This window comes from Oryza sativa, chromosome 2 (genome assembly GCF_034140825.1).
Source record: "Oryza sativa Japonica Group chromosome 2, ASM3414082v1".
Lineage (NCBI taxonomy): Eukaryota > Viridiplantae > Streptophyta > Magnoliopsida > Poales > Poaceae > Oryza > Oryza sativa.
The window spans coordinates 3,416,170-3,435,940 of NC_089036.1; the positions used below are offsets into that span (position 1 = coordinate 3,416,170).

Genomic DNA, 19,771 nt, shown 5'->3' on the forward strand with positions numbered 1-19,771 from the left:
TATCTCTCTCATCTAATTCCTGCGTTTTTCCTGTGGTTCAATCAAACAGTCATTCCTGTGTTTTTCCTGTGTTTTGTAATCTTTTATTTTACACTTACATTCCTACTAAAATTCTACGTTTTCTCAGTCCTACGATTCAATGGGGCCTAAGCTCAGCTAGAGAGGCCGTTTAGTCTTGTGCACGGGTGAGGAAGTGAGTGGCGTGTGGTGAGTGGTCGGGTGCGACCGTTGCGACGGGTGGTGGTTCGGTTCGGTGTTGTGGACGAGAAGTCTCGAATCGGCTTGGCTCAACCTAACCCCATACCACCCGGCGGATCAAGCTCCAAAACCCTAGAACTCAACGGAGCGAGCGCGTGGGTCGGGATGTCGGCGGCGGTGAGTGCCCTCCGCCGCGCCCTGTCGTCGTCGTCGTCCGCGGCCAAGACCAGCAGCAGCCTGCGCCGCCTCCTCCCCGCCGCGCCACTTCGCCGCGGGGTCCTCTCGTCGCAGCCCCGGCCGTCGCGCCGCAAGGACAGCATCGAGGTGCATTCTCCCCTCCCTCTCTTCCCTTCCCTTCCCATCTCTAGTCCGATTCCCCTTTCCAGCGAGCGAGGGACGGACGATCGATCGATTGATTGCTGCTTTTTGTGTAAAATTGTGTGCGTCCAGCTCTCTCGGAGTGAGGAGGGGAGGAGGCTCGCCGGCCGTTTCGACGAGATTGAGGATGCCGTGCACGCCATTCTTATCAGGGACATCGAATCCTACCGGGCCAGCACCATGGCCGACCAAGGCTTCGTCGAGAGAAGGCTCACCTCTCTGGGGTTCACCAAGGGATATACCAGGGACCAAGCTCTTTGGCTTTCCAAGCTCGTGCTTGCATTCTTTTCTTCGTGGGTCGTAGGGACTGGATTCGCCAAAATCGACGACAGCCTCCATCAGGTCACCCATCCTTGTTTGCTCATTTGCAATTTCGCATAAGCTCAACTTTTTGTTGTTTGCACTGCAATTTGCCAATTAGTCATTTACCATCCACCCTGCTGCAGAATCTGTGATTATCACTGGAGTGGAGCGTTACACATGCATGAATTTTGTCACCCAACCTCACAGCGATCATACTGAAGATTGTGCCGCGAAAAATAAATGTGAACGTTTTATGATTCTCTTCTCTCAAGAACATTGGGTCGTATCATCTGATAATTTCCTCACACAGTATGCTATCAGAGTGAAACAAATACATGAGAATTGTGCATCTGTATGGTTTTGAGCTTAAACTTTATTAGAAAGGCTGTAAACCCATGAGATGATCTATGATCATTCCTTGATTTTGTGGTTCATCTCTTGTTTTGGTTGCGCAGATAATCAATTGAGCTGTTTCGGTTTTCTCTACGTCTAAATTCACTATATCTAGGAAATCTATGGATGCTTATCTAGTTTAGCACTTGTCTCTCTTTTGATGGTGACAGTAACATTCTCTTAACTTGCTTAGTAGAAGTATTATGAATTAAAGGGATTTAAACTACTTGGCTCGGGTAACCCAAGTATATACATTCAATTATTCATGAGAACCTTTTCCATGCTATACATGAACAAGTATATGTTGTATGCCAACAATTTGAAAATGGTTGATGATTGAACTCTGAAACCTGCTACTTTGTGATCAGGACTGTGGTAACACATTCCCAAATAATGTTTCTCCAGAGTCATGCTAGATTACTATCAGTCCTCAATTATACTAGCATGCAGCCCACAAATTATTAATCTTGTGTACCGAGTCATGCTTGGTTGTTAGGTAATGATTGATGCATTCTTCATCTATATATCTATCCTTCCGCCATGATTTCGTAGTAAAGCTTTACTTCTTTTTTCGTTTCGTTTTGTTTTCTTTTTTGAAAAAAAAGGCAAAATTATTGCCTTATATATTGATAAAGGGGTAAGAAAACAGCATTTACAAGGGGGGTGGGAGTTTCGGTCATCCCTGACCAGAAACGAGGCCTACTCTCCCAACGGAAGGAACTCAGCTAAGGACTTTGCTCCTACCATTATCCAGAGCCGTGCTTCATCCTTAGTTTTAGCCAGGATGTCCGTTTAGTGCTTGCAAGTTGCCTGAAAACTCTCGAGTTTCTTTCTTTCCACAACTTCCAAGAGACTAGGATGATTAGTGATTTTAAGTAAAGCTTTACTTTCAAATGCATAGCACAAACAATATAATGTTGATTTTGTTAGTACTTACACTGTGAAATGTTCGATTGAGCTGATATTGTGGGCTTTATAAGTTATAGCTTCTAGCTCTGCATCTATGCTTTGCAGTTGTGGAAATTAATGAAATTTGTGTTCTTCGAATCAAAGTCTTACTTCTATAGATCATTCGATTACCCAGAGCTGTTTTAGTCTGTAATGCTTGTGCTCCTGCCAATTTTTTTTTTCATGAGCAAATTTGTGTCTATTATTGGCAGGTCAATTCATGAACTGCGCCTTCCTGTTGGTTGACGGATGGATAAATAATCAAGGATTTTTTTTTGTAGTGTGTTTACGTTTTAATGTATGGTGTGACTTTACCGTGCGGCCTACTTTGTGAAGGGATTATGATTTCGAGCTTGTTTTTATCTCAGCTGTTGTTGTGGAAGAGCACATTTCGCAACCAATGGTTCGTATCTGTAAAAATTTTTAAAAAATCTTTTTAGAATAAAGTAGCACGTCTTCGGCAGCAAGAAGAACCTCTGCTGTTTCTTACGAACCTCCTCACACCAAGTTGAACTCCAAATCAGTTGCTGCATCAGCATGAATGAACAACAAGTGTTTGATGATACAAACCGGAAGAAATGGAATCACAGAATGAGAAACAATACTCTGCAGGATGAGAAGAAACAACACTCTGATGGGTTCAAGTTGTGGTTGATAACACGTAGAAAAATGAATGAACAGAATAGTAAAAATATTTTTATGCGTGAAACTTTTCTATGTCTGTATTATTAGTGGTTTAATAAAAAAAAGGCAAGGCTAGAAAACAACATATACTAGGATGAAAACCCCTAAAATCAATTCAATTCTAAATTTACAAAATTTTAAATTTGATTTACGGTTGACAATAATAATAAGGGGTTGTTCAGTTCCCCAAAAACTTTTTCTAAAAACATCACATCGAATCTTTAGACACATGTATAGAGTATTAAATATAGATAAAAAAAAACTAATTGTACAGTTTGCATGTAAATCGCGAGACGAATCTTTTGAGCCTAACTAATCCATGATTAGCCATAAATGCTACAGTAACCCACATGTGCTAATGATGGATTAATTAGGCTCAAAAGATTCGTCTCGCTGTTTAGTTATGAAATTAGTTTTTTCATTCGTGTCCGAAAACCCCTTCGACATCTGGTCAAGCATCCATTAAAAAATTTTCATTTTACAAGCTAAACAGGCCCTAAGTAAAGCCAATAAACAGACGAGAGAGAGAGACGACGAAAGGCCCACACTGTAGCAAACTGTAAGCATGACAAGTGGGCCCGGCCGAGACGGAATGAGAAAATCCTAGGGTTCGTTCCCTCTTCCCAATCCGGCGGCAGCCAGCGAGCGAGAGGAGAGGGGGGAAACCATGCCCGCGTTCTCCAGGGCTCGAGGCGCCGTCCTCCGCGTCCTCGATGGCTTGAAGCGCCGTCCTCCGGCGAGCGGGGCGGCGGATACTATGGTCCCGTCTAGCTACATTTCCCTCCGGTTCCTCTTTTTATTTTCTTCTTCTTCTTGTCTTTTCTTTGAACCTTTTCGTGTTGCCGATTCCTGTTTCCCAATGCAGAGCCCAGTCAGGAAGATCCAGATGCTTGAAGAGGAGCTTCGTCCGTCCGGGGGAGAAATCTCACGAATTCTCCAACGCGCGCGCGCCCACTTGGAAAGACAAGAGGAGAAATTTGATCCTAGCTCACAGTGAGTACTGTACTATTCTATCTAGTTCCGTAGTATATGAAGTCTCGTTGCTCATTTTATTTACCTTTGATTCTTCATTTATATGCCGCTATGTCATGCGGTTAAGAAACTTGCTGGTTAATTTTGCTCAAACAATTTCACTAAACACACACTGCTTGTTAGTCGCTTGGGGATCTCACCATCTTTCCATGTGTGTATATATGCAGCACATAAGTTCATACTCATCGCATCATCCATATCTTATAGCCATGAGTTATCTTACGCAACGATCGCAGTTGGTGGCCAACAGCCATTATTATTATTTTTTCTTGTGGTTTCTGTACACCACCAGCTTCTGCTATAATATCGACACGGATTCTCATTAAAAACAGCGTTAAAGCAGTCACTTTATGATTATTGTGCTTTTAGGTTGCTTCATCGCTCGGTTAGTTCAACTGGTTGATGCTTTGCAAATACCGTGTCTCGTCTGTTTTTACAAAACATATAATTGCTAATAATCCGCATATAGACTTGGGTAATGCATTTTGTACTAAGTATAAAAGTTAGAGCTCTCTTGATAAATGCCTTCTTTTTCCTTCACGTGGAATAGCTTGGGAGAATGAATGCTTATATAGTTATATTGAATTGTCTCTTTTCACATAGTGAATTGTCCAGCACTCTGATTGGTTACAAGTTGAGAGATGAATAAAGCATGCGTCATATTCAAAACCAGCTGTCTGTGGTGATAGTTCTGAAGGCATGTAGCTATGTGGTTGTTGCATAGAATATTTAATTTAAACGAGTCAAGCATAGTATGGTTATTTCACAAAAATGTATGAAGCTGTTGATATTTGTATTCACTGAATGTATGAGATATTTTATGTTGCCATAACATAAGAAAGAAGACGATGTCAGAATATCAGTGATCCATTAGAATCTCTACATATTCATAGTGGTATAATTTCCAATCAACCAACAGTTAAAACAATAAGAAATGCCTATGAAGCTGACATACTGATGCTATTGTAGATAGACTAGTAGGACAAGATTTCTAATGTTATAATTCCCATATTCTAACATGTGTAAGTGTAAGAAATGCCAATGAAGGTGGTAGGCTGATGCTACTATAGGTTTTGGGGCTGTACAAACAAATAATTATCACTTTTGAACAATTGAAAACCTCAAACAACTTGACACATCAACTATTACACATAATTTTAGTCTTCTTGTGCGCGGGAATTGTGGGATGCTAATATGCTATGATCCATCACCATGTCCGTCTTGGGCACCACTCTGACCCGAAGGCCCAAATGAAGGTTGTGTTATTTTGCCCCTTCATCTGGAGATTAACTCCTATAACAACAAATATTTGTGCACACAAGTTTTAACCTTTTGTTAGAAGGATCATACTAAGTTTCTATCAGTAAGTTTGTCATGTTTGACATGGCTTCCATAATGCTGTTTGACATTGACTTTAATTAAATTTCACCTTTCATTCCCACATTCGATGAACATCGTGGTCTCAGTTATTTCAGCCCATGGCGTCACTAAGTTTCTGATATAGTACTTCTCTAGGAGCATTTGTTTGCTGAGGACTGACACATTCCACTAGTGATGTGTCATCATTATAACTGTTTTACTATTCTCTACATGCATATATATTTCTGTACAAAGAGTCCGAGACAATGATATATATATTTTGCAGGACGCCGGAGTTGTTCCGTAATGGTGCAGGTTGGCAATTAAACACCTTCTTTCTATGCCTTTTCTCATCAATCATTGCCAACTACAAGTACAATAAGGTATGCAGTGAGATCATTACATTATTCTGAATACATGCATTATGCATAAGCACATTTAGGATTCTATGAAGCTAGCATGTTATTTATACAAACCAACCAGAGTAACAAACTTGAGAATTTGGAAGAAAACAAGCCTCAATATTGCTCTGAACGTAGGCGCAGGCACACAGCTGTTCTGGCATCCCTCGTCATATGCAAATACAAGCTGCAAGATATGCTTTGTCATTTGGAATAGACTGAACACTAACAAAACTACTTTAACTAACAGCAGAAGAAGATGTAGAGCTGCTTTTTATTGCCTCTAAATGTCTAAGTTGCGACAAACTACTCCATGAATACTGGAATTTATATATGATCTATTCTGAAATCTGAACACAATTGAAATGTACAATTTTTCTGAACCTAGGTTCAATACTGTTTGCATTAGCATCAAGTAGTGGAATTAGAAGAGTTTTTTAATTTGGAAATTAAATGCGTGAACAATAACCAATACTATATTTCCTGCAATAAGGCGTTGTCCTGTACCTTGTGAAAGAAATATTCATCGATGCTCGCTGCCTCGAGTAAAGCATTTAGTGTTCAAATGGGTGGTACTCATATGATGAACTCGTTCAATTGACAGTGCACAAAACTTGAGACACCACAATCAATCCTATGGTAAAGAAAAGGGGTATAGATGAATCTGCATCCAGAAAAGTTGTATCTGTTCAGAAATGCTTTTTCATAAAATTGTCACTGAAAAATGGCAAATGAAGATTATGATATTCGTTCATCAGCTTCCTTTTTAAATGTAAAAATGGCCCACTAAAACAAAATTCATGGTTTGTTGATCTTGAGTTAAAAGTATCTTTTGAATTTGCAGTTGAATACCGGTCCATTATTTTCACTCCAGACATTTCATTAAGTAATTTATAGGAGGGAGGGGCATTTTGGAAGCTGGATAACGATGGCCCTAGTACTTTTTGAATTTGAAACATGTTGACTTGATTAATTTTATGAAACTAGAATCTTTAGGAGTAAAGTCAGAATGATGGCATAACCTCTTAGCCTCCAAACAAGAGTTGTGAATCTCAAAGGACTGGAAGGGGAGGGCCTTTCGATTTTGCGGTAGATGAAGAAGAGTGGGTGCAAAAAACTAGAAAGCTATTAGCACATGATTAATTAAGTATTAATTATTACAAATTTGAAAAATAGATTTATTTCATATTTTAAAGCACATTCTATATAGAAAGTTTTCACACGAGACAAACCGTTTAGTTGTTTGAAAAACGTGTTAACGGAAATCATGGTAAAATCTATATCTTAATCAAAAAAGAACAGGACCTAAGTAGTGATCATACATCACAGATGGATGCTTTGGAATTAGTGCAAATATGTGTGGTAGAAGCATAAAGCACCACCAATACAAAATTTGTAAATGGTATTTTGAGGTCCAAGTTTGGTCAAAACAATCCAAATCTACTAACAATTGGTAGTGCATAAACGCTAGTCTATTAACTCCACTTGCAGGCTTCCTAGCATAAGTAATTTTTTTGTTGTCTTCATTTCCTTTACATTGTACACTAAATTGTTTTGGTGCCCGCACCGCAACCAGTTTTCAGAAGTTTCTTATGATGCTCTGACACGAATTGTTGATCAATCTTGGCAGGTTGATTGAGCTGTCCTTGCGTTGTGGAGGATGTAGCCGAGACGGACCACTGGTATTTGCCCCTCAGTAAAATTTGCCTCAGTAAATGACTAGTGTATGGTTGTTTTCATGATTTGGGATTGAAATTACTCCTGGCCGGTTGTTTAAATTGCACCATGACGTGTGCTCTGTGACTTAAGTAGCTGAGTACCAATGGAATTGTCTAGTTACCATGTTGTGGAATTGTCTCGTTATAAATTGTTATGCAACTGGCGATTCACAAACCCCACGACGAGTCTCCAGTAGCGATCTGTTGCTGAACCAAACATGAATTCATGCGTCTAGGAAAGAGACGGAACAACGCGAGACGATAGTTATGAAACATGTTACACGCTGAACTTACACAGGAAATCATCACTACAAGAATTTTAAAAGGCATCAGATGGTTATGAACATAATCATATATACCACACGAAAGTAGCCGCATGTTCAACACGCATCTTAATTAGAACTCAGAAGTGCCAACTCAAAACAAACAATCAGCATCATCATGTTTTGCTTGTCAAAATGTCGCCCTTCCCAAGAAAGATAAAGAGCATAAATTGCTTGTCAGCATAACACCACAGTCCACAGTCACATGCTTTTAACTTAGTTATAAGCCTCTTAGAATTAATTATTAACTACTAGCATTTGGTTCATGCTTCTCCGGTTCTCCCGACCTAAACAGCACCCCAAAAATCACCACGGCTGCAATCTGCTTGCACCACAGCTTAGCCCAACTCTGCTGTTCACCCTCCCGGCGCAGACTGTACTTACATGAGAAATAAGTTTAGATTTAGTACACACTGCTCAAGGACAAATCATGTGTGTAATAAAAAGAAACAGCGTACTTACATCTTTAGGCATTCAGACAGCACGAGCCCTTTCTCAACATTGGCATGCGTGATCTTACCTCTCGCTGAAAATATGCCTGCCTGCACAATTCAGATACCAAAGTTAAAATAACCAGTCGAGTTGGAGAAACTATTTGCCGGACTCAACTCAAATTGATTATTATGGTGCGCATGTAATGAGGGCAGTACTTGTCAGCAGGCATGCAGCAGCATTACTGATAGTCAAACAATGAGAAGTTAGATGCAAGAAGTTTCTGATAACAAAAGAAACATTATGTGGATCAACGGAATGCCTAGATGACGACAAAAACCATATAAATCTCAGCATATTAGGAACTCCCTGGCTGTAGTCAGCATTATAAGCTAAAAAACGCAAAGTCTTGAATCTGCAGACTATGATTGTAATAATGTAGTGCACCCAGTAAAGAGATGAACATGCATGGTGTGACATCGTAAGATCATAATATTGTAAATTGAATTTCCAGATCAATTCAGACCAAGTCCGCTCAAAGTAAGGTACGCTTGGATTGGATCACACGGTAAGTACATCTCCAAAAGCAATTCAACAAATTCAAAATATACACAACCATTAAATGATGAAGAATGTGCATCCTTTTTCTTCATTAACCTACATCCACTCTACCAAAGATTGGTCCAAGCTTGCAAGAGTACCATCCATTTGAACAGCATAACAAAAATCAATTTTATATAAGAACCTAATATCACTTGTAATGAGAAAAATTAGCCAGCTATCACTTGAAGTCTTGGAGATGCTGTTTTTTAGAGAGAAAAAAACATGCTCAACACGCTACAATCCGTAAAACGCCAGTGCATGTTTCCTATGTTACTAACTTCTCCTATCTTCATCAAATTAAAGGTGAAGGCTTCCAAATGACACAAGTTTTGTATCTCTCACCACTTCTCAAAGATGGGCTAAGTTATTTGGTGAGAGGAAGGTGTAGTATTCTTTCAATTTCAAATTCTTGTTAGGGGGAAGGTAGTACTGCACTACTGCATCATCTAATCGAACAATTTCTTGGAGTACCAAACTAAAATAAGTAATGGAGCAAACCCACCGTAGTATTGTACTAAGTTTAGCAGTAGCAACTTCAAATCAGCACTCAGCACATTTGAGTTTAAGACCTTATCACAATGTGGATTTAGTGCGCTACTTCTATCTTCTCCTCTACGCAAGAAATGTATTAAAACTTTAGTTGAAATTTCAATTAGTTGGTATCATTACCTACGTACTGGTGAAACATCTCCAAATTAGAGCTCGCGTTATTGCAGATGAGTTGGAATGGAGGCTAGTCCTCTCAAAAAAGAAAAAAAAAATGTTACCAGTTCGCCAAAACCAAATACTATATCAGGTCATAAAACCCTTACAGAAGTTCCACCCAGAATTAATCCCTCTAGAAAGCACTTTTCGAGATTCGAAAACAGACATGTTCTGGCATTGAAAAAGATCTGGAGAACAACAGAGTAAAAACTGGCCATGGAGTGTGAGAATGGTGGAAAGTAATACTTCTACTTTCGACTAATGTTCCCCTCCCGTCACCTTCCCCAAAATGTTTAATGGAAATGGACAAGAGAGCTGGTGCACAGTATAGGTAAATTTGGAACCATCTTGGGCTTTCCCTCGGAAGAAGAAAACAGTTTGGGGATTTGGGGGTACTAACCTTGTTGAATGCAGATTTCTGGAGCAGAAGCTTGTCAATCTCAGTGTTTGTAAGATCAGGTCGAATGCCACCTCCCATTGCTGGAGAGAAGGCACGGTGAGCACCTGCTGCAGATGCCACAGCTGAGGTGGCGTGGTGGGTGATCGAAGATCGTCGAAATAAGGAAGCCATATGCCCCCCTCTTTCAGAGCTAGCAGTTCAATTAATTCAGTTAAAACAGTTGAGTATTTTTGTTTCCTTAAAAATCAGTACCGAATTAACTAGAATGAATTCTCAATACAGAACCTAATAAACCCAGCTACATCAGCAGATCAGCTTGCTCTTTTTTTTTTTTTGGTATCTAAGTGTATCATTACTACATGCAAGTGTCATGTGACCGTTGTGACGTGAGTTATACCACAAGTAAAGAAGAGAAAAACCTGGAATTTCACCAAGCAAACCAGAGCTAAAAATTTTAAAAAAAACAGAACGTACACAAATTCAGAAGTAAATCTATCTATCCATTTATTCCCAACAACAAGAAGAAGGAATTAATCTTCTGGACATGATAAGAATGGTTGCCGTGCCACAATCACAAGCGATCACACAAACACGAAGAGTTTTTAGTCCCAAATCAGAAACTACTCCAGTTCTTTTAGCCGCGGACGGGGAGAAGATCAGAGAGAAAAAAAAAATCCAAATTACTTCCAACTCGAAGGCTCTTGATCCGCCAGCAAAGCTGGTGGGCGAAAGGAAATTAAGAGACAGGTGGATGCTGGTACCTGGGGCAGAGGCGGCGGAGGCGGCGGCGATGGGCGAGAGAACAGTCGGATCGCCGGGACAGAAAACCCTAGAATATATAGGAGGAAGGAGGTCGGCCGGAATGGATCCCCTCAAGTTGGGGTAGAACTCTACCGGTGGAGTTGTCCAAATCTATGTCATCTGTTACTTGTTTCCAACGGCTGAGATAATGCCTCATCAGTTTCATCTGATAAATTAACTCCTTAAATTAATATGATTTTTAAATCAATTTTTTTATAGATTTTTTTTAAAAAAAGACGTACTGTTTAGCGCAATTCGGAAAACTTGCGCGAGGAAAATAAGAGAGTATGAGTTGGGAAAGACAACTTCCGAACGCACTATAAGAGCGACTACAATAAAATTATGTAAGCAGATTGTACAAGTTGCCATATCATATTTGTATTTATGTGGAGGGGAGAGGAGAAGAAAGAGAAAAAAAACGGGCTATAGATTTGTAACCAACTATTATTAAACTTGCTCAAAGATTATGTTCTTTCATCCCTTCCAAACTTCAACTCCCTCGTTCACACGTTTTCCAAATTACTAGAAGATTTATTTGTTTTAAAAAAAAAAATCATACATGAAAGCTATTTTAAAAAGTTCTATTAAATCCGCGGCTTCATTTCACCAACTACACTAGCAAACACACCCTAACAAATGTCCAAAATGGAGTCTAATCCCTAAATTGTGTTTTGGAAAGAAAAAAAAAAGGTACTCCATTTAGTTCTCCTAACTGGCGTTCCGCAAATTGGAATTCCCTTTCACGTTCTTTACTCCTTTTAGTTCTCCACTAATCTCCCAATTACACGCGTGAGATGCAGAGAATATAGGAAAGGTGTGGGAAGGGATCGTGCCATGGAGGAGGAGACGGACTGACGGAGAACGATTTCTTTTTGGGGCACAAACAAACCCTTCGATGCTCACAGATGCTCACATCGTCCGACTGTTTGCATATTAATTAGACGCAACCAAGCAAACTACATACTTCGTTTTAAAGTATAACAACGCCTTTAAATTTTATTCCTACTTAAAACAAAAATTGCCCTAAAATATACTATATAACAACATTTTTCACCTATATTTTTTCTCAACTAAATACAAGTATACAACATTTTACCATTCAAATTCCTTACCCTTCTCAACCAATCACGATATTATTCTATTTAATTCTACTATTTTTTTAATTCCAATGTCTAACCTAAAACTCTTTATATTTTGGAATTAGTATATTTGGTTGGGGGTTGTTTTTCTTCATTTCTTGGGTGGCCACGGTTCACGATTTCGTTTCACGGTCCCAATGAGACGAGTAATTTTGCTTCCAACAAAATTTAACAAGAAAAGGAGCGATTTGAAGAAGCTCCAAATTGACATTTTGGGTGACGAAATTCAAAGAAATTGTGAACCCTGGGGTAGCCAGGATTCGGAGCGGCTAAACCAGTGTTTCTTCCCAATTCAAAAGACAAAGAGAAGACTCAGCGTTCCTTTTTCCTTCTACCAGCAAAGCTGCTGTGTACTCTCTCCGTACTCGTAAAGGAAGTCGTTTTGGACAGCGACACGGTCTCCAAAACACAACTTTGACTTATTATTTGTACAAAAATATTTATTGAAAAGTCATATGTATACTTTTATGAAAGTATTTTTCAAGACAAATCTATTCATATATTTTTTTACATTTTCAAACTCAACAACTTAAGAGTTATTCATGATTTATATTCCCAAGGTTTGACTTAAACATTATCCTAAACGACTTTCTTTATAAGTACGGAGGGAGTATGAAACTAAATGTCTCCACTGCGACATGTTGAAATGCGTAGGCCAAAAGTATAACAAGTAGTTAATAAAAATGTACAACTCTAATGCTGCCTCCAGATCACAATGTAACAGATATCAGCATAGTTGAATGGAAACAAACAGTGCAGTTAACATATCCAAAGGGAGATCTAGATTAGATAGAGACTTCCACATTTGCACACATGGGACACCTTACATATGTCCTCTACAGGCGGGCTTCTTAATTCACTAAAGATTGCCTTTTTTTCCTGGTTTTCTCCTCTTCCATACAATAGCCAGTGAAGTAGCCACCAAGAAGAACGGCGGTAATGGCCCATGATCGACCGATGTTTTTGAAGTGAACCTCTCTCCGAACAATTTCAAAGCTACAAACAAACATGGAAATCGTTTGAGCTGTGATTCAAACAGGTATGAAATGGAAACAGGGGAATATGCACGCACTTTGAAATGGTTTTGCCCACCATTACCAATGGCACGGAATTGAGCTTCTTCCCCTTAATTTCATCCAGCAGTGCATTTAGCTGAAAAAAAAAAGAATAGCATCCATCAAATAAAGCATGTTCCATCTGGTTTATCGTACTAGATATGGAACTAAAACGCAGTATGAAACATGTACCATCCAACAAACACCTATAACCACCTAGTTGCATGCGCAGGCCGAAAAAATGACCACAGATCTTGACACGGAAATGTCCACTCAAGAACTATTTTCATATTTTCATAAGCGCCAATAAACAGAATGAATATGTGTTTACCATGAACTTTCCAATGGAGGCATGAGCAAATGAATAAGTTAATATCAACAATTTAATCATACCAAATCAGACCACACTTGACTATAACAAAAGATATATATTTTTTGACGGTTCACCGAGGGGCGAAATGGCCACCTGAATATATTAAGTCAAATGGTCTTACACAGGGCAAGGCTTTCGCTGTGCAAAATATCCCGTGATTTTTTTCAGGTGCTAAAGAAGACCTAACAACAAACTAGTATAAGAGAGCATACAGCTACACCTAATGCGCGTAGAGAATACTAACAAATACAATCAAGGATCTTATTCAGTCATGGTTGTTTGATCAAGTCTGATATAACAGAATAATGAAGGATATGAAGATGGAAAAGGTCTGGTCATTGATATGCTCAAATGCACAATCTGTGCAACTGAGAAGAAATATTGTTCACATGCTCTTTATTAATGCTGAAACGTGAGAGGCTTGGGATCTTCTTACACGAGTTTATAAATGCCTATCAGACTTAAGTAGTTGCATCAAACAAAGAGAATGAAGTGATCACACCACCGAGGGCAACAGCCAGATGCAATACAATCATCAAAGGAACTACAAAGCCAAACATAATATGTACTCCCCCCGGACACAAAAACATGTCGCAATTGCATGTGTACACGCAAACCATATTAATTTTGATCAAATATATTGTTTACAACATGTAATTTGGACATATGAAAATGGTACTGGTAAATTTGGTACAGATCGAATCAATACTTTCATAAATCACATATCTATAACTCTTGCATTATGGAAATAAAATTTAGTGGACAAAATGACATTTGATTACTTTGAAAAGTAACAAATAATAGTTGTTTTTCTTTAACTGAAGGTAGCATATGATAGTGCTGAAGGATATTCAGAGAGCTCTATAGAGAATGCACATGTAGATGTGTACTCCAGTATTTTGTAACAAAATTTATCAGTACTCCATGTAGATGTACATAGTGCTCCATGTAGATGTAGCTAGTGCTGAAGGAGTATAAACTAACAAATTGGCATGGAAACACTAGTATTTTCTAAAGTGGGTTTGTATCCTCCAAACTTTATAATATATTGTGGCGCAGAACTTTCATCTATGGATAAATTGACTCTGAATGTGTCTTATCAAAAGAAAACGAAAAAAGAAAATATTTTAAAGAACACATGCTAGTTCCAAATGGAATGCATATGATAGCAACTGCAATGTAACGAAACATAGGCAAATGATGTTTGTTCGGAATAAAAAGCACCAGAAGGTTTAGCCGTTTAGCTAATTCAAACCATAAGGAATTGTTTCCTTTGGTTTTGATAACATTAAGGTGTTTGTGATGTATCATACCATGCATTTCAAATATCAGTTCAAAAAATACGCAGTGGAAGTTAAGCATACTACAGTATCATGAATAGCACTGTTCAAACAAGAGGCCCTAAGAACGGGTTAAGAAAATGATGAATTCTGGAAGAAAGGTACTTTCACAGCATAAGCGATTCAATCATAAACAATGAACTTGATGTCTGAAATCGGAAAAATAATCAAGCAACCACACCTCTTTACATATCAAGGAACAGAATAGCACAAAAATAATGACAGGAAAGGAACTAGGGCTAGGGAAGACACAAACTTGCAACTTTACAGGGCCTACTCAAGCCTGCCAAAAACAACAATTCCAGCACCATGACTAATTCTTACTGGACCAAGAATGCTGATGAGGACAAGACAAGGCCTTGAGCTGAACAAAAGACTTGGCACAGATTTGGATGCTTATGGTGAGAGGGAACGCATGTAGAGGAATGAAGCAGTAACGGATAATTCAAGATTGACTAGATTACGTGGGTCGAACCAGAGCATTGCGGGATCTAAAGCGAACAATGGATGATGCCTCCCATCAAGTAAAAAGACATTATCTAAAAATCAAGTAACAAGTAGAACCCCCACCCCCTTCCACAAAAAAGAAAAGAAAAGAAACATTTGCCCCCAAAATTTGCAGTATCAAGAACATTCAAGGCAACACCTTTTATCTATCTATTCAGGGTTCAGGGTGCAGGTCGTTCTGCAACTCGCGTATACAATATTTGGTTTCGAAGAGGGAAAGAAGAAGAAGAAGAAGAAGAAGAAGAAGAAGAAGAAGAAGAAGAAGAAGAAGAAGAAGAAGAAGAAGAAGAAGAAGAAGAAGAAGAACAAGCTTTCCTCTGCTGTAACGAACTTGGGGGCCGGGATTACCTTGGTGGCCGCCTCAGATAGGGGAGGATACGGATCCTTGTGGACGCATCCGCTCCCTGCCTCGTGAACGCCAGGAGCTGGCTTGCGCTGGCTGAGATCGCCGCCGCGGACCTCGGAAGAAAGGGCGCGGGGACGGCGAGCGCCCGCGCGTCCTGCCTTGCCGCCGCAGCCCAAGAAAGATCGCGCAAACGAAGCCATGCCCACTCCTCTCTTTCGCTGCCAGCGATCGCGGCTGCAGGGTTAGGTTGGGGGTTCTGGAGTGGAGTGCGAGAGGTATGGGGAATTTTGGACTTACGCCGTTTTAGTTGGTGGCAAAATCAATATTAAAGATTAAAGTTGGGTAAGACCGAAATTGACTCTTTCCTTTTCGGGGGAATTGGTTTCACAGTCCATTCCCTCAGTTATTAAAAAACTCAACCTAACTAAAAATATAACTTATCCTAATAAAATAAATTTAGGCAGAGATACTACTTTAGAGCTATTACTAAAACCATATTTTATTATTAAATATTCACTTCAAATCACTCTTAGCTTATGATAACAATCCGACCCAGGTGGGGTTGCCCGAGGCCCGATAACTTAAGGTTGTCCGGACCCCAACAGTTTCTTGGCACACCCACTAGGGGAAAGGCCCAATCTCCCTAAAAGACTAGTCCAATAGAGGAAGGTTGGCTCTCCCTTTTAAGATGGCTTCCTCCCAAGCTAAGCAATAGCTTATGATAACAATCCGGCCCAGGTGGGGTTGGCCGAGGCCCAATAACTTAAGGTTGTCTGGACCCCAACAGTTCTTTGGCATACCCACTCGGGGAAAGGCCCAATCTCCCTAAAAGACTAATCCAATAGGGAAAGGGTGGCTTCCTTCCAAGCTAAGTGAGGTGGGATTATTCATAGGCTCACACGTTGGCCGAGGCCCAATAACTTAAAGTTGCCCGGGATTATTCAGAGGCTCACACGTTGGCCGAGGCCCAATAACTTAAAGTTGCCCGGACCCCAACAGTTCTTTGGCACACCCACTCGGGGAAAGGCCCGCCGTCTTTGCCAGCAGGTAATAGTGGAGGAGATGTCCTCATCATTCCCACCCCCTTAAACAAGGGCCTAGCTCTGATACCAAATGATAACAATCCGGCCCAGGTGGGGTTGGCCAAGGCCCAAGAACTTAAGGTTGCCCGGACCCCAACAGTTCTTTGGCACACCCACTCGGGAAAAGGCCCAATCTCCCTAAAAGACTAGTCCAATAGGGGAAGTGTGGCTCTCCTTTTTAAGGTGGCTTCCTACTCCCAAGCTAAGCAAGGTGGGATTATTCAGAGGCTCACACGGTCGTCGCCCGACTTTGACGTCTTTACCAGCGGGTAATAGTGGAGGATGTCCTCATCAGCTTATCTTTGATTTTAAACTAGTTTATTTTATCTTTGTTTCAACTTTGAACCACCAAAAACTTTTTTTTATCGCATCAATGACTACATGTTGGGCAACCAGCCATAGGTCATACCCCACTAGATGATGGGGCGCGCCTTTGCGCACCGCCTAGAGGTATGCTGCATTGCTGACCCTGTGGCAACAATGGGTGAATGAAAATCATTGCGTTGCGCTGGATTTAATCCATATGCAATGTGTCGACGTTTGATGTCGCGATTCTGGTATTTGCATAGTATGGGGATCGTTGGTACCAGGGTATATGCGAGATTATAGTAAAGAAGATGGGGACGAGGATTTTTATACAGGTTCGGGCCCCTGAATTGTTAGGTAATAACCCTACTCCTGTTGGCCGAAGCCGGTCGTTGCTCTTATTCACCATAATCACACTAATACAATATATGGGGTAGCCTATCTAATTGTTGTCGATTTGGCGGTCTGAAGTGCTGACTCGGAGTCGACAACAGGGTAGCCTCCCTCCTCAAATCCGTTCTCGGTGAGATCAGAGATAGCGCTAGACCCCTCCCGACGGCATCCATAGGTACCGATGAGGATCAACTAGGCTTCTCTCCGAAGTCGATATCCGGCAGCTTGTCTTGGCGTATGTTGGCTTGTATGTTGATCTTGTGTCTTGATCTATTGTTCCGTTTCTCCCCTCTCCTCCTAGGGGGTCTTGTATTTATACCCATAGGTGTCCCCTTGTCCAAATAGAACTAGGAAAACCAATATGGATATAATCCGAGTAGTCCTTGTCGTTTCCATGTAGAACTCTATTCATCCTTCCTTATGCGGAACTCGCTCCATATCCGAGGTCAGTTTCCGTATAAGACATGGTATGTGGTGGGTCCTGCCGAGATTTAGTCAACTACTATTAGGTATGTGGTATCCATAACCTTAACACAATGCCCAGTGTATTTTAATCCATATGCATTGCTGGATTTAATCCATGGATTTGCATAGTTAGAAATATCTAGCTCCATAAAAAATTGAATTCGGAGTTGTGCCAAACAGACATGGGTCTTTTTATACATTTATATTCAAGCTTAATTAGTTCTAAAATTGCTAGATGTTCTTATATTTTAGGGGGGAAAAAGTAGCATATAACAAAAAATGGTTCTTTGGGATGCAAAGTTGGATCAATCTTTTAAATGGTTTTTCATTCATTTTCCTATTTATTGTTTCTCCTAAAAATATAGGATATTAATGTTATCACATAATTATCTCAAGTTTCGAATTTATATTTAGACTTAACGTGTAGTATATCTGTTGATGCGAAAAACACGAGGCCTGGGAGATCTGCTTAACTCCAGTGCAGGTCCAAAATCTTGCCTTTTAGGTTCGTGAGCGTGCCAGTTGATTTGATCCTGCAATCAACAAGAAATAAAGATAAAGAAACCGCAGTTAAATCCATAAATGATAGCCGATCGGCCAGCCGCCGATGACATATCATTTATCTTCGAGCCGATGTCATATATGAATCGATCGGCAGTTGTGAATAAGCAAATCATAACTAAATCTACTCGATCGGCTGTAGATGTTAGCAATATATAATCTTTATGTCGATATATACTTAAACCAAGTGATTGGGATAGATCGGTCGTCATGCCGAGACAGTATAAATCACTTAGATCGAAATATATATTAACAATGAGATTATAGATGTTCACAACATAGCCGATCAGATAGATCTAGCGTGTATCGGCTAATACTCCGATACCACTCTATATTAAGATATTAAAGCAAGTAAAATATATCAAACATAGAGCTTAATACACCTAAATGCAATAGGATCTTAACACAAAGAGCAGATTTAGCATAACAATTGAGCACATAAGACATAAAGCTAAATCAGGTAAGATCGGCTGAAACCCCGATGCTACTCTACTCAACAACCAAGAAGCAAGCTAGAGATTATAATTCTAGGCACGACTTATGAGATCAAACTCAACTGATGCAGCCATAAGTATGAAAAGAAAGACAATATCTATACAATCAAGCTATTGAAAGTTTTATAGAGTGGTGGATATCCTATATAATCTAAGCCAACATCGATATTTAACCTAATCAGCTGCTCCCTAGCGATAGATATTAGCCGATCAGAGATTAAATAGCGATATTGTCAGAGATTATATAAGATATATGATAATTCGACAACTTACATGAACAAGATTAGAGTATCATAAAGATAGAAGCACTAATCCCGAGAACACAAGCCGCCATAACAAGCTTTACCTCTAGTTGAAGATCAAAACTGATGCAGCTCAACCCAAAAGTAAGAACTCATCGAAACAAAACGAAAGTAAAAGAGTGGCGATGCGCCGAAATTGTTGTTGAACGTGTGTTGTCGTATTACATGGGGCTCGGGGTCTATTTATACCCGAGATTACAAAATATGTCCTTGTCGGACACGACTCTTATCTCTAACAAACTCTAAGATATCATAAGTTTTTGCGGCAGACTTTTACCCAAACTTATCTCTAAGGAATTTACATAAAATATCCTAATTAATATATACAATTGCCTTTTTAGGACTCAATCCGTGTATGGCAATCCATATGAAGCACTTTAACTCAACCCGATGACGTACACCGAGTCGTATTGCCGGAATCGGCTCAATCGGCTAACCCTGTCCGACTCGAACTCTGCCGATCCTGATCGTAGCCGATTTGGACTCCAGCCGATTCTTGCTTTGTTTCTGAAACGATCTTGATCTTGGATTCCGCTTCGATCTAATCTTCATCTCCGATACTCAGATTACCAAATTTTGTTGTTAACAATATCTTATTTATCCAATTTAAAAATGCTTCATTTATAATTTTTTTAATGGATGACGTTGTTGACTTTTGCATATGATATTTGGACATTGTCTTATTAAGAAAACTATCCAAGTATCATATATATATATATATATATATATA

General features: G+C 39.8%; 3 protein-coding genes and 1 non-coding gene across 6 annotated transcripts; 2 read left to right on the forward strand and 2 right to left on the reverse strand.

The window, feature by feature from the left end:
* The first annotated feature begins 324 nt into the window (after positions 1–324).
* On the forward strand, positions 325–1,313 carry LOC4328397 (uncharacterized). Its single transcript, XM_015768722.3, has 3 exons — positions 325–522; positions 649–918; positions 1,023–1,313. Exons 1-3 carry the CDS (start codon positions 364–366, stop codon positions 1,029–1,031), a joined length of 438 nt encoding a protein of 145 aa, XP_015624208.1. The 5' UTR covers positions 325–363; the 3' UTR covers positions 1,032–1,313.
* A 2,196-nt stretch (positions 1,314–3,509) lies between these two features.
* LOC4328398 (uncharacterized) lies at positions 3,510–7,538 on the forward strand. Its single transcript, XM_015769310.3, has 4 exons — positions 3,510–3,664; positions 3,770–3,897; positions 5,582–5,678; positions 7,327–7,538. The coding sequence occupies exons 1-4, from the start codon at positions 3,572–3,574 to the stop codon at positions 7,333–7,335; spliced, it is 327 nt and encodes a 108-aa protein (XP_015624796.1). The 5' UTR covers positions 3,510–3,571; the 3' UTR covers positions 7,336–7,538.
* Positions 7,539–7,748: 210 nt separating this feature from the next.
* On the reverse strand, positions 7,749–10,751 carry LOC4328399 (uncharacterized). Of its 3 annotated transcripts, XM_015768386.3 has the most exons (5): positions 10,639–10,751; positions 10,352–10,508; positions 9,878–10,067; positions 8,200–8,279; positions 7,749–8,111 (listed from the first exon to the last, which is right to left on the reverse strand). In XM_015768386.3, the coding sequence occupies exons 3-5, from the start codon at positions 10,046–10,048 to the stop codon at positions 7,982–7,984; spliced, it is 381 nt and encodes a 126-aa protein (XP_015623872.1). In that variant the 5' UTR covers positions 10,049–10,067; positions 10,352–10,508; positions 10,639–10,751; the 3' UTR covers positions 7,749–7,981. The 3 variants fall into 3 exon arrangements, with proteins under 3 accessions (XP_015623872.1, XP_015623871.1, XP_066164062.1); XM_015768385.3 differs by lacking the exon at positions 10,352–10,508; XM_066307965.1 differs by lacking the exon at positions 10,352–10,508 and having other exon boundaries at positions 7,749–8,116.
* Positions 10,752–12,464: 1,713 nt separating this feature from the next.
* LOC9266559 (uncharacterized) lies at positions 12,465–15,735 on the reverse strand. Its single transcript, XR_010739020.1, has 3 exons — positions 15,441–15,735; positions 12,890–12,969; positions 12,465–12,813 (listed from the first exon to the last, which is right to left on the reverse strand). It is a non-coding gene; the product is annotated as an uncharacterized protein (transcript).
* Positions 15,736–19,771: the final 4,036 nt, after the last annotated feature.